Here is a 17944-nt window from a genome sequence, read left to right as displayed (position 1 = left end):
TTTCCCAAAAGTCAAGGTTCCCTTCAGCAAGCTGATAGAAAGATTATATAAAAATAGCTTGCATCTCTAAAAATGTTGCTTTTTTAACACAAAGAATAAAGAGGCTACTTTCCGTTGACAGCGCACGCTTACATAACACTGTTTATGTGTTTAATAGCCTACACACTGTGTCTAGCGCAGTGAGAATTTCTGTTTTACCATCAATCCACTGTGTTTGAGAGTGTTCAGAGACAGAAAACTTGCATACTTGCATACTCCTTTCCAGAAAAAAGTCTTAAAACCAGCTGCATTTACTGAGCTAAGCTCCATTTAATTATATCAGTATATGTATGTGCCACATATGGTGACTTGTTTGGAAAAAGTAGGATTTTAAGACTTTATGCAAGAATTACTTGTTAACCTGTACATTTTTTGCAGTATGTCATGCTGAGATATAGATGGATGGCAGGAAATTTGAAATTTGTTTTCCTCGTAAGGAACTGCCTGCTCCGCTTGACTTGAGCATGAGCCTTCCAATTTCCCTGCTTCCCCTCTCGCCCTAATGAGGAGGTTTATGTCCATGATTAAAACCATCGCATTAGCCAGTCAGGACTGTGCCCTGGGCTGCTATGCGCTGGGATGGGATACTGGGTGTTAGCTGCTCGTGATATAAATAACTTAAGACCCACAAGTTTGTTTCCTTGTAACTGTTAGCTTACCTTATGACTATATGAGCACTTAATGACGCAAGTGGTCTACATGTGTGCATATGCATGTGTGTGTGCTCATGGGTATCCACGTGTGGGACCTACATTTTCACAGCGGGTGTGTTGCAGAGCTCGAGGCAGGATCTTGGGTGTTCCTCTCCCCAGTGCCTCCCTCTTTCTCTGGGCACTGAACATGTGGAGCTCCCTCTTTTCCTCCTCAGTCAGAGAGTGGCAATAACGCACCTGGTAAAGAAAGAAGAGAGAGTTGAGTGGAGTTGACAAACTAAAAGATCAGAGAGGTCGATTTATGAACCTCCACCCATTACTGATGATTGTTTGTCTTTTATCTTTGCTTTTAACTTTGGGGAAGTGTATCAAACGCAGTCCATATATGGCAGAAAAGGGTTTAATTAAAGCTAATTCCTCTAAAGGCTGCATTGAAAGGATGGCGTGAGCAATACACAAAGCTTTCCTCTGTGTTTAGAGATGGTGATGAAGGCCCAGATAAAAAACCAAGACTATCCTAACAACCAGCTCAGTTGTTCTCTAAACAACAGTAAACGATACCGGTGTGTTAGCTCACACACACATTCACTGTCTCTCCCTTTCACACACACAACACACACAGAGTGCTTATCCCTCCGAACCACAGTTACGCAAGGAATACTCCGGCACTTTGCTTCCTCAACCACCAGGTCTGCCGACAAACATCATAAAACCGCTCAGTCAAACACTGTGCGTCGTGTGTGTTGAGTGTTCCTATTGTGTATCTTCCATGTGTGTATACAGAGACCACCTCCGTCAGACAGTAGCCCCCCCGCACCTCCCCTCTGGTGATAACCCCTCCACCATATCTCCTAATGTAAACTATTAACACAGATGTGAAAGGAGTGCTGGTTTACACACCATAAAGCTATTATACAGAAGAGGCTGGCATGTGCTTTACTGTCACAAGAGGGTTTTTTTTGTCAAATGGTTGAGGGAATGTGGCCATTGTTTTAGTTTTACTAGAAAAGGCTAGCAAGATTGTTTAGGCTTTACTCAGCTGCTGGCTTTAGTATAGTTAGGGCTGGGTATAGTTTGAAATTTCTTATTGCCAATATGATACCAAACCTATACATTTTTGTTAACCTTTTTCATCCAACAAAAAAGCCGAACTTCGTAAATGTTGTTTAAGTCGCATAATTAGAAAGGCAACATTTTCTCCAAGAAGATTTCAGTGTGCTCGACTGCAAAGATTGTAAACAACTTAAACTTAAAATGTCAAATTTTTTGCATGTGAGACGGGAGTGGCAGTTAGAAGCACTGAAAGGGTTTAAAGTAAAGTAAAGGCAGTTGAAATCAGTTGAAGTGTAATTAGTGATAGCATTTGAAAATTTAGTTTAGTGTGCTTGCCCTTTTGGGTCTCAGGTCTTACGAAATAATTTCTTCAGCTCTTCCACAACTTCCACTGTTCATACGAAATTCACTCCAACTGCTTTCAATGCTTACGCTTCAGCTGACATTTTCTTTCAGTTTATACACTTGAAATGGCACTGATTTATTTCCACATCAACTGACACTTCCAGCCAGCTGGATCTTCAACTCCTTTCAGCATTTTCATTTCAACTGATACTTTAGTAGCTACTTTCAGTATTTGTATTTCGACTGCCACTTCTACAACTTCAAATGTCAGTACTTTGTGAGCACTGAAAGTAGTTGAAGAGTAAGATCTGAAAACGGTGAATTGTCAGCTGAAGAATAAGCGATAAGAGCAACTGATATGTCGGTCGATGTCTAAGCCATGAAAGCAGTTGAACATTTAAAGAGTAAGAGATGAAAGCACTTGGAATGTAAGTTGAACTGTAACCGGTGAAAGCAAATGAAATTTTAGTTAAAGTTGAAATGCCAGAGACAGTTGAAGTGTGTGGTACAGACACACCAGAAAAACCATTGAGGCTCGATACCCAGCCCTGGCAATACCTAGTTTAATCAAGTTTTGAATGTTTAATAGCTGAAAGAATCTCTCTGCTTATCTCTAGTATTGTTTCTTTTCACTTTGCTATTCTCTTTTCATGGTAATATGAATATAGTAATAAGCAATATTGCTAATGTAAGCTTATTCTACTGTTGCATTTATTGTACGGCAAATCTTAACTCCATGTTATGCAAGAATCCACATTTTTTCCACATCTGGATAAAAAGCAGCAACTCCTGCTTCACTCTCTGCCACAGACTGTCCCTTTCCCCATATCTCTCTCTCTCACACACACACACACCCTGTCACTGTCTCTCTCTCATCATCTCTACCTCGTTGTCATGTGGCGGCAGCTGGTAGAGGAGCTGTCGGATCCTATGTTTCTCTCCAGGGCTGTTGACATATGGCACCTTTTCCTCTGGTAGACAGCAGAAATACATCTGGACCTGCGGATGAAGAGAGATGAATGAACTTTAGAAGACAGATAGAAATTACATCTTGTTAGTCCACTGGAAGCTTTGTTTTGTACACACTTGTTTCAGGAGGAAACAAGATAGAGTGCCACTCTCATAAGGTAACATTTTAAAACTAAGTTTAAAAGACTATATTGTAATTTTCTTTCTGTTGCATCATGTTGCAGGCAAGCAGTGTTATCAGTATGTTTGAGATGAAGGGAGGATATTTAAAATATATAGAGGATAGGAGAGGAGATATCTCGTCTTTTTATTTGGATTAGGTAGAGGAGAATGACTGCTGCTATGTGTCCTTATTTTGTGACACTGTGGGGAAAACATGTCAATCTAAATCCAGTCATAGGCTCCTGACTGTGAAATCTCTCCACACACAAGAGACAGCAAGGGACTGGAAATGTTAATGTTAGCGTAGGCTAATTCCCGCTGACAGGCGAAAAGGAAACATCGACAAAATTCTGTTTGTTGGTGTGCATTTCTATGAAGAAATGTGGGAATATATATGGGAGACCTCTGACTGAGATGTGCTACACACTAATGAATGTGAAAAAAATCCATAGCCAGATGTTGGGCATCAGCATGCAGCACTACTAATCCGCTAGTGTGCCATTGAGAACAGAACTAAAACCACATGCTCTTAGCATACAGGTTTATACTCTCATCCTTTGAAGGACAATTCCAAATGTGTTTTTTTCAGCTTAGTCCACAAGTTATTTTGTGCTGGGATTTACATTTTTAATGTGCTCACAACCTTAAATTTGACTTTCCTACTCATACAAATGGATAGAGTATACTAGAGGATAGACAAAGCGTGGCTGTCAAATGAAGGAATTTTGAGGGGAAGTGTAACAGACAGAGGTCCTACCTGCTCAGGCCTGAGTCCCGGTGGCACCCATGCATACTCCTCCAATGCACATCCAGAGTCATCATCTGAAGTGGAGCTCCTCTGGAAGCCCACAGATATCTTCCCCATCTTTCCCCCAGCACGAGGCTCCATCTCTGTGCCTCGAGGAGAAGGACGTTCCGTTCTTTCACTGCGCTCCAGGTTCATCACACACGGCCGCTGTGGATAAAAAGGGAGGATTTAGGAATCACATTCACAGAACCTACCTTTCATTTTATTTATTTATTTTTCTATCCCTCCTCTGTTTGCTTGATTTTTTTTGTTGTAATTATACCCAAAGCTCTGGCTTTTACCTTTTCACTTCTTGTCACTATTTGGCTGGGTTCTGCTGATCTGGGATTTTTTTTTGCACTACATTTAGTTTTAATCTTTATGTTTCTCAATAAGCCAAATATTTTTCCCAGCAGTGTTTTAAGAATTAACATAATAACATAACATAATAGCTAGAAGAAATAGTGAGAAGAACAGAGAAGACTGTTTCCTTAAAAACAGGAAAACAGAGAAGAAAGGATGAAGAAGTTTCTCCTTAACATATCACACTCTTGAGTCACACTCAAGAACAACTAATGTTATTTTCCATCCCATTAGTGTAGTATGTCATACTTCCTTTGTTTATCCATTACAGAATTATGCTTGATAAAGTGCCCAAAATACTACTTGTCCACCTTCAAAGGGAACTTAAGACAAACTTAGGATGATATATAATGGAAAATCACAGCAGGCTCATTCCAGTATGGTGCACTTATACAACAACCATACATGACTCTTGCCAGCCTTACTGTACTTATGCCACATGAAGATAAAATAGCAGCGTTGTTAGGCACAGAAGGTTTAAAGGTCTGTTTTTTTCATTTAAATCTTATTATCTATATCGGGGTACAAATCTGTGCATTTACTTGCTGTGAGTCTATGTAAAGACCTTGTAAAGACATTTTTCTGTATCAGGTACATCGATTACATTTGGACTTTTAATCTAGGATTGTAATGCTTTGACGTAACATGATACAACAGAAATTTCCAGCTGTTACCCACCAAACATCTGTTGCTCTTATCCACTGTGCTACAAAGTACTGAAGATTGTGAAACACGTGTGGCAGCCTATCACGTTGTGCTGGGACTGTGATTTACAGCTATGTGCACGAAATCACGATTACATAAATGGACAACTATGATCAAGAAAATGCAAAAAACAACAAATGAAGTGCCGACTGATAGAAATCTTACATAAGACAAACGATCAACCTTAAAAAAAATCAGCATAGGTTCACTCAAAGACTGCAGCATGAATCTACTTTCAGCAGCATTTCAAATAGTTTTTTTTCTTCCTCTTTACATGCTGATAACACTTGGACTGTTACATGAATGGGGATTAATCAGTCTCGTCGTTGTGTGTCTCCCGCCTTCAGCAGTAGCCCCTCTTATCTCAGCAGCCATGTTCTTCAGAGCCCTCTCAGTCTGATAACTGCTCTTTGGTCTCAAGGTGTTGAAAAAGCCACTTGTGATTTGCCCTGCTCTGCTCTGCCTCTTTGACATGCAAATCTGTACCAGAATAGAACTTCTTTGGGTAAAAACAGTCAGAAACTTCACACAGGCGCTCCAAACTTCATGTAGATTTGATCATTTACACAGAAGCAGCACTATAAGGGGTCTATTAACTGTGACTGTAGAGCAGTTAGTTAAATTCATTTACACCAATGCCATGTGATAATCAGTTACTTAGGGACAGTATGAAAATTATTGGGGTAGGGAGGGGAAAGAACTTTATGTTTGACTTAAAAATGCAAGACCCACTGCAGGGTTATTAATATTTGTTTTTTTCTTTCTCAACTTAACTCTGATTTCAAACTCAGTATGTTAATGGAGCAATAACTTTTACATAGCCCAGTCACACATTAGAAGTGGAATTAGCAATTGCCAGAACTATGGTGAATATAACAAATGATGCACCCTGTTTACCGATCATTCCAGCTTCTCTACTTTTGAACAAAGAGCTACTAAATAAACAGTTATTACCACTGCCAATGAATAAGCAACAGGCACACACACAAGTTTGTTCATGTAACAATTTTTATGTAGCTGTTTTATAGTAAATCTCACAAGAAAAGGGTGAAATAAAATATAAATCTGGGGCATGGAAAAATTTAAAACCATCTCCTGCCCTCCCAAAAAAAATCTGACTTTCCTTTTAGCAAAAAGGAGGCCACCTCTCTCCTAATATTTTTTGTACTGTGACCCTTATCAGATAACAAACCTGTAAATGGAAATTTTAAACCTTTGTCACATTTGTGTTATTTAAGTTTATTATTTACTATTACTATTTGCTATTTACTTTACTTCATAAAATGGTGTCATAGTTTACTGTACTTTGTGCTCACCATTCATTTTTTTTCATTTCTTTTTGAAAATTTATGATAATGGATTGATCCTCTAAAGAATGATCAGCTCACCCTCAAAGCCTCCCAGACCTCACCATGTATTCAAACCCCAGTAACAAGACTGGGGAAATATTAGCATTCCCCAAATTAGAATACAGTTGAATGAAGCCCAGGGCCTCAAAACACTGAATTTACAGATTAGAAATGCTGTTAAAAGTCAAACCAAAGCTCTTATCACAGAACAAAAGGCTATTTGACTGTTGCTTTGTTCTTCAGTGACTAATCTATCAGGTTTTACGGTAGTATAGATAATGTTATCACCCAGAAGCATTTCTTTACCTGTTCTGCTTTATCTCGCCTAACCTAGTTAAGACCAGTAAGTGGTACAATTAGATGACGGTGGTTTGTAAGATATTTTAGTGAAGCTTGGAGTTTAGGAATAAGCCATTAATGCTTCTGTTTTTTTGGGGACAATGTGGGTGCAGGTTTGGTTTACAACAAAAATTTAGACATGCAAGGGTTCCAACATGTGGCCCCCAAAGCCACAGGGCCACCCAGCATCACTGCAGACCTAAACCGTATCAGTGCCATCACATTTTACAAACTGGCAATGACCAGACTGATTGTATCATGTTCACGATAAGATGATATTGTATGACATTCTTTGTCCCATTCAACATGAAAAGGAATGAGTTAAAAAACACCAACTAATGATTATTTTCCATTATTGATGAATATGGCAGTGAAAAATCCCCAATAACATCTCCAAGAGCCCAAGGTGACATTTTCCAATTACTTGTTTTTGTCTGACCTATAGTGCAACATCACAAAGATATTCACTTTACTATCATATATGACAAAATATAGCAGCAAGTCCTCCCTGAGAATGTTTGGCGTTTTTGCTTGAAAAAAAATGACAAAAATTATGAATTAATTGTCAAAATAATCAATTAATCGACTGATCATTTCAACTCTAAAACTCTATAGTTTGGTATCCTTTCATTCACCACGCTAATGATTTCTATCTGTCCTCTTCTGCCCTTCAGCTCTCCTGCCTCTCATCCCATAAGTTCGGGGGGAAAGGTGACTGCGGATTCCTGAGCCAACACACACAGCAACTCACATTACACCATGTCACCCATTGGCAATAACACAATGGCTGGCTTTGTCAAAAACAAAAACAAAATGTCCAGCCATTCCTCCTTTAAACCCGGGCCACAGTGCAGACGTGACAGGAGGAGGTTAAGGAGGTTAAAAAGGGAAACGTTTTGAAAAAGGCATTTAAAGAGTCACAACATTAGGTCTGTGTAAACACGGGCCAGATGTAGCCAGCTAACGGTTAATCATGTGAGCTTCCCCCACTTAACTGACACTTTTAAAGGGGCTCTCCTTTACCAAGGAATTAGTTAGTCAAACATGTGTTATTTTCAAATGAACACAACCTCGGGCGAACTAAAGGAATACATCCTAATTTACCAAGAATTTTGACTTTTACAGATTGTGCCAAAATGTATCATATTCTCCCAATGAGGAGATATTTATTAAAATATCAAACTGGTAGAATAATTACAGCTTTAGTTACCTGAAGTTAATTCAAAAGACAGATCTGGGGGTGTTGAGCACTTGCTGAAACCAAAACAGTAAAAAAGAAAAGTCTATTTTTCCTATACGTCATGGAATTTGCTTTAGGAAAACCATTAAATTGTGGAGTTCAAAGGCCGAGGTCATCGCTATTTGACTTGTGAAGTGTTGTTTTAAGGCCAAATGGGTGTCAGGGGGTGCACAGGAGACTTAACACAGCTGGAGTGAGACCACCTGCACAGACGCAAGATGCAAGACCTAGACATGCACCTTCATAGTATATCACAAATAGAGCAATACACATGCAGGATCACCTCTCAGACATGCCGCACTTTAATCTTGAGCTAAGCTTAGCCGTTCGTTCTCTTCAGCTCTTTTTCAACACTTCAGGCGCTGCTTTAAACCTAGGAAATCTCCCACAATCCATTGCATGCCTCCTCATCAACTAAGTAACGGTGGAACTTACGTGCAAGCAATTTCCACAGTAGAGCTGCAAAAGTGCTCTTCATTCAACAAAATCCTTCTGCATTTACAAGTTTCAGGAAGTGTACTGATCTATTTTCCTCTTACCTCCTGGGAAAGCATCTCTCTTTCTGTAGCTTTCTTGTAGCTCTGGCTACATGAGCATCGAACTCAATGGATCCACAGTCTAATCAGATCCATATCCCATATGCCAGGAAGTATACTCCCAACAGCTCAGCCTTTTGAAAGTCAACGTCAGCTGTGAGGGAAGTCTGAAAAGATGCAACTCACTCTGCACCCGGGGAGCAACTCATTTAGCGATCCAAAATTTCAAGGTCCAAAGAGCAAGGAGGAGGGCAGAGAGGTGACGTCTCTATCTGGAGTGTCTCTGATCCCTGTGAGTGTGTGGGAGTGAATGGATGTGTGTGTGTGTACTCCTTGGGGCAGCGAAGCCTTGTCGGCCCCTCCCTCATTCCTCCCCTCCAGAGCAAATCGCCTGCCACTGCACTTCAATCACACACACACACACACACACTTCAACACTTCAGAGTCAACACCCCACCTATCTCTACACCCCTTCCTCCACCAGACCGACACCAAGCCGTCCAAACTGCGCCACAACTCGGCTGCAGGATTCCTGAGAGCCAGATGACATGTCCACTCTACTCTTTCTCTTTGTCTCTCTTTCAGTCTGTCTCATTCTTTCTAAAAAGATTTGTTCTACAAGCCAGACAGCTGTTCACTGCCTTTTAAGAAAGTAGTGAAGGGTAAATAATGCCAAAGTCTATTTCATACTCAGCTTTTTACAGAAAAACAGGTTTGCCTTAACCTTTGAGGCAGGCATAAAAGAGCATAAATCTTCCAAATGCAATTGTTTTTTTTTGATAGTTTTATTTTAGTTATTTGCATCACAATCACTAATTTCACTACTCTTTACTTCCCTCCAAACAAAATTTATATTTATAAGTGACTGCACACTACTACTCTCTCTGTCATTAAATAGTTCCTGGGGTCATCCAGTCTGATGCTCTACATGTCATTTGCTCTAATAATGTCACATTAATTTCTTCTCAGCTGCTGATTAGATCCCATGCTAGTTCATGCTAAGTGTTCTTGGCCCAGCTGTTCCAGTATCTCAACAATAAAATTAATGATTTGTGCACAAATCTGAGCTAAATTTGAGTGCATAAATGGTTTGATCATAAATGCTATTTGATGAAATTGAGTCTTGTTTAGAAAATGGCTAATAGCACAAAGCTGAGGTAAATTATGGTACTTATAAAAGGACATTAGTTAACTTTACCAGTTAACTTTCTTACCACCCTTTAGGTTAGTATGGTTAACTTGTTAGCAAACACTTTCCTATTTGTACATCCAGCAGACACAGAGCAACATTAGCTTTCATTTGGAAGTCCAATATTCACTCTCCTGTTTAAGCTCTGTTTTTGGTCTCCACCAACTCCTGAGAAAAATATCTAGCTCTTTCGCTGCTAATGCTCCTTTATGTTCAACCGCTACTCTCTAACTTTGTCTATCTGCTCTTTGGTGCTGGGCAGGTAGTGTACAGAGGGTTTTTAGAGCTTTTTAGCTGAAATCAGCTGCATGTTGTGGCAAAAAATGACGCTGATGAGAGCGGTGAGAGTGAACCAAAACAATGGTTGCAGGCCAGAAAACCAAAACAATGAGAAACAATGAAATTCTCACGCAGGGGATCTATCTGCTCACCCTGTCACTGATACCACTACCCCCTTCCTATTTTGTAGGTCTGAAAGAGTGAGAGGAGAGGGGTCCCCTGTCCTCATCTCTCACTTCAGCCAATCACAATGACGTTATTGTCAAAGAGCAATTCACTTCAGGAAACTCCTGACAATCCGGGAAAACTAGAAGTTTTGTTGCAAAATGAGATATCCACCGTGTGAAAAAGTGACACCTGCATTACTAATTAGGAGATGTGAAAAGCTGCACTTATTGTTTAGAAAAAGTAAAAAAAACAACAACAAAAAACAGTGCAGTGAAACAATCTGCATACAAAACAGTGGACAAAATATAAACAAATTCATTTAATATGCCTGGGGAAGTTTGATCAAAATTATTTGGACAAGCTCTGCACCATCCGTCATTGTGAAAGGCTGAAAAGCAGCAACGGCTTCATTTAAAGAGTCTAAAATGACAAATGAGTTTACTCAATTGTCCAGCAGACAAAGACCCCCTCTCCCCTGACAACCCCACAAAGTGACTTGCAGGGAGGCCAACAGAGCTGTTTGTCACGTGCCAAAATACCTGTTACAAATGAGAAATGACTCTGTTAGCTAACTAGCTTAGAAGAGCGAGACAGAGCAAGAGATTCTCTGTGTGCATAGAGATGGGATTGTCTATGTACTTTGCCAACACGGCCTTCTTTCCTGGCATGCCAACATATATTTGAAATTGAGTGAGAGGAGAGAGAGAGGAGCTTGGCAGTCCAGTCAGAGGGTAAACCTTTCAGAAAAGCTCTCAAGTTTTCCAGGGGTCTTGGCGGCACTCTGCAAAAGCCACTTTGTGTTTAACCCACCAAAAGATGTGCATTGAGTTTCCTGAGATATTTATCTGGATATGCATTTTTCGAAAGCTCTGGAAATCGTATTTCAGGCAGACGGGTAAAGAGGAAAACCTCTATTTTTGTGACAGACAAGTACTTAATTCAGATGACGAAAAGAGACAATGAGTGGATGAGGAATCCTCTGATGTGAATAGAGGACAGGTCTGAGGATGAGTGGCTTCATCCCAGACAATAGGCAGATAGCCCTTCAGACTGGGCCTGGGCTTGTGGCCAAAGACCCATGATTCTTTAGAAAAGACAAGAGGACAATTGACCTTGCAGTCTCCTCCGCTTCCTCTCTGAAGAGAGAAGAGGGTGCAACAGTGTAGAAAGTATCTGAAGTCCTTTCAAATGGAGCCTTATTGTTCAGTTAAATTAAATAAAATTTTATTTATATAACGCCATTTCATAACAGAAGTTATCTCATTGCACGTTTCCTATAGAGCAGGTCTAGACCGTACTCTTTATAATATTATTTACAGAGACCCAACAATTCCCACCAAGAGCAAGCGACAGTTCCAATGAAAAACTTCCTTTTAAGAGGCAGAAACCTCAAGCAGAACCAGACTCAGGGTGGGCGGCCAGTAAGAGCACAATGCAAATTCCACATAGGATTTTAAAATAATAATAATGTAATGGTAGTGGTAATATTAATATTAATAAAACTAATAATCATAATAGTCATAATAATGATAATAATAGTAATAAGACTAATGCTAATAATTATAGTGTTGTTGTCGAGCAGGAACATGGGAGCAATAGATCCAGACTCTGCAGCTCCAGAGGCAGAAATACCTGCTGAAAGCGACAGAAGGAGAGGAAAGAGATGAGAAAGCACCAAACTATGGGAGACTTTTGGAGACTCTAGAAACCACAAGTAACCCTGCATTTTGGGAGTGCAGTGTTCTAGTGGGGTAATAAGGTACGATGAGCTCTTTAAGATATGATGGTGCCTGACCATTAAGAGCTTTGTAGGTGAGGCGTAGGATTTAAATTTAAATTCTATTCAGGATTTTACAGGGAGCCAGTGCAGAGAAGCTAATATTGGAGAAATATGATCTCTTTTCCTAGTTCTTGTCAGTACACGTGCCAGCATTCTGGGTCAACTGGAGAGTCTTAACGGACATATTCGGCCAGCCTAATAATAAGGAATTGCAATAATCCGGCCTAGAAGTAGCAAATGCATGGACTAGTTTTTCTGCATCATTTTTAGACAGGATGTGCCTGATTTTTGTTACATAGGTGAAAAAAGGCAGTCCTTGAAGTTTGTTTTATGTGGGAGTTAAAGGACAAATCCTGATCAAACATAACTCAGAGATTCCTCAATGCCACCCAGAGTAACTATATCTTTAGATAACGTGTCTCGGAGGTGTTTGGGGCCAAGTACAATAACTTCAGTTTTGTCAGAGTTTAACATCAGAAAATTACAGGTCATCCAGGTTTTTATGTCTTAAGGCATGCTTGAAGTTTAGCTAACTGATTAGTTTCATTTGGCTTGATCTATAGATATAATTAGGTATCATCTGCATAAAAATTAAAGTTTATAGTGTTTCCTAATAATATTGCCTAAAGGAGGCATATATAAGGTAAATAGAATTGGTCCAAGCACAGAACTTTGCAGAACTCCGTAACTAACTTTGGCATTCATGGAGGATTCATTGTTAACATGTACAAACTGAGATTGATCTGACAGATAGGATTTAAACCAGCTTAATGTGGTTCCTTTAATGCCAATGCCAAAATGTTCCAGTCGCTGTAATAGGATGTGATGGTCAATGGTGTCAAATGCAGCAATAAGATCTAACAAGACAAGTACAGAGACAAGTCCACTGTCCGATGCAATTAGGTCATTTGTAATTTTCACCAGTGCTGTCTCTGTGCTATGATGCACTCTAAATTCTGACTAAAAATACTCAAATAAAATGTTGTGTAGAAAGTCACACAACTGATTGGCGACTGCTTTCTCAAGAGAGAAAGGGGAGGTTAGATATAGGCCTATAGTTAGACCTACAGTATAGAGCTAAAACCCCTGGATCTTTTTAAGAAGAGGTTTAATTACAACTACTTTAAAAGCCTGTTAATAAAGACAGATTGATCATATCTAGTAAAGAAGTGCTAACTAAGGGTAAAACTTCTTTAAGAAGCCTAGTTGGGATGGGGTCTAAGAGACAGGTTGATGGCTGAGATGAAGAAAAAGTTAGTTGAAGAAGGTCGATAGGAGAAAAGCAGTCTAAATATATCTCAGGTTTTACAACTGTTTCTAAGGTTCCTGTGTTTGAAGATAAATCGGTACCGGTTGACGGCAGGACGTGATGAGGTGTGTTGAAAGTGTCAGTTTGTTTATCTTTTACAGCCAAGGAACACAGTGGAAAGAGGATATTCTTTATTTTTGGATTCATGAAGTTTTTCCATGGTCTTTTAAATTGTAGGATCACAACTTAACTGCAGACCTCTTTAGGCGACCAGAACTTTCTGTCTGTCTTCTGTTCTTCCCTTCATAGTATAAACTGGGTTTTTAATGGGTCTTAGCCATTATGAGGCAAAGACATCATGTATCAGCACTCTGCAAAGCCATTGGACATGTGCTGAATGGATGATACCCTGGTCTCATTCACATGTCCGACACTGATGAGCAGGAATTAACTAATGGAGGATTTATGCAGTGACCTTTGACACCAGCGCTTACAAATACAAACACATGATGCACACGTAGCGCATAGCTAGAACTGCATTTGTTTTTTAATGTTGGAAAATTGCAAATTCTATAAATACTTCACATTTCACAAGAAGCTATTTAAGGCAACTGTTTAGGACAGGGAAACATACTGACTTTAAATGAAAATAAATCTGATTTCATAGAGGAACCTCTGGCTGAAATCCAGTATTCAATAAAAGGACAAAAATATCGGTCTAACCTTAAACCCAGTAAAAGTCAGAAGTCATTTGGACAGAGACCTTTTGATCAAGTCTCTCAAAGGACTTTCTGAGCAGTTTTCTTTCCTTGGCAAAAGATTTGGACTAGGTTTCAGACAAGATCTACTGGCCTTTTCTATACTTGAAATCCAAGACCAAGTCCGGACTGCACACTGACTGCACGCACATACTCTTACACATACCAGACACACTTACTCACTCCTTCTGGCAGCACATTTCATTTATCTATTGGAACAGAACTCAACTGGTAATTTGGCCTTCCATTAACCTTTATTGTGCTGAGCAGACTTGCTCTTTTCTGCAGTGCTGTGCTTCATTTTCATTTATAACAGTCATTCACACCTGGACTCTACTACCAGTGCTGTGTTTTGTCCCCAGGAGGCAAGAAGGGGTTTTAGTGATCCCTTCGAATGCAAATATCAGGGGAGATGTCCCTCTGGTTGTTCAAAACAGAAATCAACAAGGACGGTGACATGTTTCAACTTGTTGCAGGACAGTTCCTCAAATAAAGCCAAACTCAAACAGAGCATGGAGACCATTCCTGATGTTAAAGTAGCATAAAGTGCAAATACATGATGAAATACACAAGATTGTGCAAATAGCTCTCCTGCACAGGATTAAAAACTAACGTAGGCTTTTAAAACTACATCTTGCAAAAGTTAATTACATTTTCAGCACAATTATTACATTCAATGGCAACTTTCAGTGTTAATCCATGTTCATATAATTCTGTTAAATGTAACGGTGTGTAGGTCATGGTGGTGATGCAATACAATAATTTGCAGGAAAAACAGACAATATTACAAATGAAATGGCAAACAGTGACACAGTGACAAGATGTCATCTTGTTACCTGACAGCCTCAGCCATGTTCCTTGAAAAGACGAGGGTATGCCTGAAACGAACTATGAAAAGTCTGAAGACAGAAATGTTTATAGATGTTCTCAATGGCCACACTTGAAGGCAAAAGTCTGTCATCATAGAGAAAGAAGAGACCCAATGAACTGTACAAATTGGGTAAAGGTGCACCCTTTTGTCTCTTCAAATACTCACTCATTGTGTTGGTTACAAGGAAAATATTGAAAAAATTCCTAACACAACAAGTAACACTACTGAACTGCAAGTATATTTTATTCTGTTTGGTCTTGTGTCATATGGACTAATTTGTTGTTTATATATCTACGGCAACACCCACAAGATAAATCCCTCTACAAGTAGCTTTACAAATAAAGACATATCTGTATCCCGACTCTATATATTTCTGATTTTAATCAGCAATGTCCCACTTACATAGGCCATATGCACAACGGCTGACAAACCAGCTCACACACATATCTGCTTCACAAAAAAGACCTCAGATCCACGTCTCAATTCACATCCATTATGATTCCCCCATTCAGCCCCATTCACGCCGACAGACGCCTCTCAGCAGCCGTTCACACCAGAAAATGGATCTTTAGCCCTCGCTAACAAGGCCCACCAGCTTGACTTGCTGCTGCATATCAGGTCCGTGGAAGTGCTGCTCAGTGGTCTTGCCAGTTCAGTGTTAATATTCCCTGACACTCCCAGGCCGAGTGTGATTTAAGTTCTGGTCATAAAATCCTCTACCGAGATCTGTTAACCACCGTAGGGTGTTAGCCACACACCTCTGGGACAATAAGAGCAGCAATAAAAGTGCTGTAAAATGCAGGAAACTGTCAAGTATTTGTGATGGGAGCTTAGGTGGGCAGTTCATTTTTGATTTAAACTATCTCAATAACTATTGGATGTTATGTGAAATGTCTTCACAATTATTGGATGTATTGCTAAGAAATTTTTTCACTCCTTGAGATGAATACTAATGACTTTGGTGATCTTTTAACTTTCCATCTAGCGCCATCACCCTGTCAACATTTTAATATGCCCAAAACTTTGGTTTTTGACCAAATGTAAACTAATGACATTCCCATCAGCCTCAGATTTGTGTTTTGTGCTAATTAGCAAATGTTAGCATGACAAAGCTATGATGGCGAACATGATAAACATTATACCAGCTTAACATCAGCATGTTAAAATTGTCAGTGTGAGCATGTTAGCATGCTGATGTTAGGCACAGTGGTGCTTTGAGCTAAATGCTGAATACAGCCTTGCAGAGCTGCTGGCATGGGATTTAGCTGTAGATACTACCACACACAACACATTTTCAGCTTCTATCTTTCACCGACCCTTTTTTTTTTTTTTTACAAGTATACTCCTTAACTAGACAGGAAACCTTTGCACATGCACCTTCCATCTGCAGTCAGTGTTTGAGATTTCTCACAAGATCAATAAAGCTATCTGCTTCAGGGTTGGAAACTAGAGCTGACTTCAGTCACCGGCGTACATCCAACAGATGCTTTTAAATGTTCTATTCATTCTCTTCCAAAATAGAAGGTATCTCATTTTGGATAAATCATTGCAAAATGAAAATAATCGCTGCTTCAATGCAGCTACTGTTCAGCCTTACATGTGTATCTGTCAATCTTTATTGTGCTTTTGGTTCTGCTTATATCCCTGCACATGTAGCCAATTATGCTGACGTTCAAGTGGATTTTCTGTAAATCCCTTCACTACTTACAGGCTGATTAGAGTATGTTGAGGAATTATGCTATTTCAGGGCTAAATAGGGTTGTCAGAAACAGTTCAGAGGCTTCTCCCGTACATGTCTAGAGGTAAGTTATTCATTATTATCATTATTTTTTATGATCTGGCAGGGTCTACCTCACTTAGACTGCGTAATACGTGTCATTACCTGAATTGGACTGCATGCAAGTCCTAGATGGTTCCTGTAGGCTAAAATGTCTTGCCAAGCCAAAGTATCCTGATAATGAAATATATTACTCTGCATTTCAAAATAATGGTAACAAAGGTCTTAGATTAAAAGAGTGGTACACATACATATTCCACTGTGCAATATATATCACTCTACAACTGCACTGTATACATACTTGCATTACTACATTAATTGTTGTACTTTAATTGATCTGTATCTATAACAAAAAGACACACTCTACATGTTGTAATTTAGGAATGAATCAATGGTTATCTCCAGGCTCATTGTCACCAAAACAAATTATCTTGGTAGGAATGGAGCCTGTACTGCTTCTATGGTGCAGTATTTTTTTTAGTAACACGACAGACAAGTGATATTTCAAGTCACATACTCCTCTTGGTACATGGTGTTAGTAATAAATGGTACACCTTGGCAGCAGTATACAGTGTACACAGTGTTCTTTCTACTGTTTATTTTTGTCTGGCACATTCAGGGATTTCAGATGTGCATGCATACATTTTACCTGCCAAATCTAATGAATTTTTGATTTTTGTTTAGTCATATTTTCCTCTATGATGAGTGGCATTTAAATAGGCAGCTACATTCTCGATCTTTTATAATACCAGGAATTTGCATGAAATAAAGGAGTAGTTTCACACACTCTTACCACTTCAGTGAGGAACTGGAATATAAGTGCGAAATACCATCACAAAACTGTGATACCTATGTGTGTGTGCGTGTGTGAAAGAAGGGAGAGAAAAGTGTGTCTTGTGCATCCCATTCTACACTAATTTGATATTGTTAAGTGATGCATTCCTTCTTTAAGAAAAGCCTGAGGTCACTGTAACCACCGCTGTGAAAGGAGTGTGTGTGTGTGTGTGTGTGTGTGTGTGTGTGTGTGTGTGTGTGTGTGTGTGTGTGTGTGTGTGTTTGAAGCGTCTCAATAAAATCCTAGGCTGCTGTGATCACGTTGCCTCACATACAAAGTGATGATCCTCTACAGAAGAAAAATAACAGGCAGATATTTAGAACTGGATCAGAGGTGAGTGATGGGCTGATGATAAAAATGAAAAATGTCATGAACCAGATTGTCTTGTTCTTGTTGATAGGTAAAATGTATGTATCACTGCAGTTTTGCTTCACTTGAATGGTAAGAAAACCACAGTGTTCATGTTTGGGCCACTGATGTTAAGGCCCACAAACTGTA

At 39.5% G+C, this 17944-nt stretch overlaps 1 protein-coding gene across 3 annotated transcripts in view; it reads right to left on the bottom strand.

Annotated features, from left to right (window-relative positions):
• The window catches only part of prickle1b (prickle homolog 1b), a 32737-nt gene that overhangs the window by 5123 nt on the left and 9670 nt on the right, over nt 1–17944 (bottom strand). The window contains exons 1-4 of one of the 3 annotated variants that reach the window (XM_044185693.1): nt 8544–8853; nt 3979–4176; nt 2976–3089; nt 792–929 (exon numbers count right to left, since the gene is read on the bottom strand). In XM_044185693.1, coding sequence (XP_044041628.1) covers nt 792–929; nt 2976–3089; nt 3979–4176; nt 8544–8558 — 465 coding nt within the window. In that variant the 5' untranslated portion in view covers nt 8559–8853. Of the gene's footprint in view, nt 1–791; nt 930–2975; nt 3090–3978; nt 4177–8543; nt 8854–17944 lie in introns of those variants that run through there. The other 2 variants (XM_044185695.1, XM_044185694.1) reach the window with 2 other exon arrangements.

The sequence above is a fragment of the Siniperca chuatsi genome, linkage group LG23, assembly GCF_020085105.1.
Source record: "Siniperca chuatsi isolate FFG_IHB_CAS linkage group LG23, ASM2008510v1, whole genome shotgun sequence".
Taxonomy (NCBI): Eukaryota; Metazoa; Chordata; class Actinopteri; order Centrarchiformes; family Sinipercidae; genus Siniperca; species Siniperca chuatsi.
This window is presented reverse-complemented; position numbering and strand designations above follow the sequence as displayed.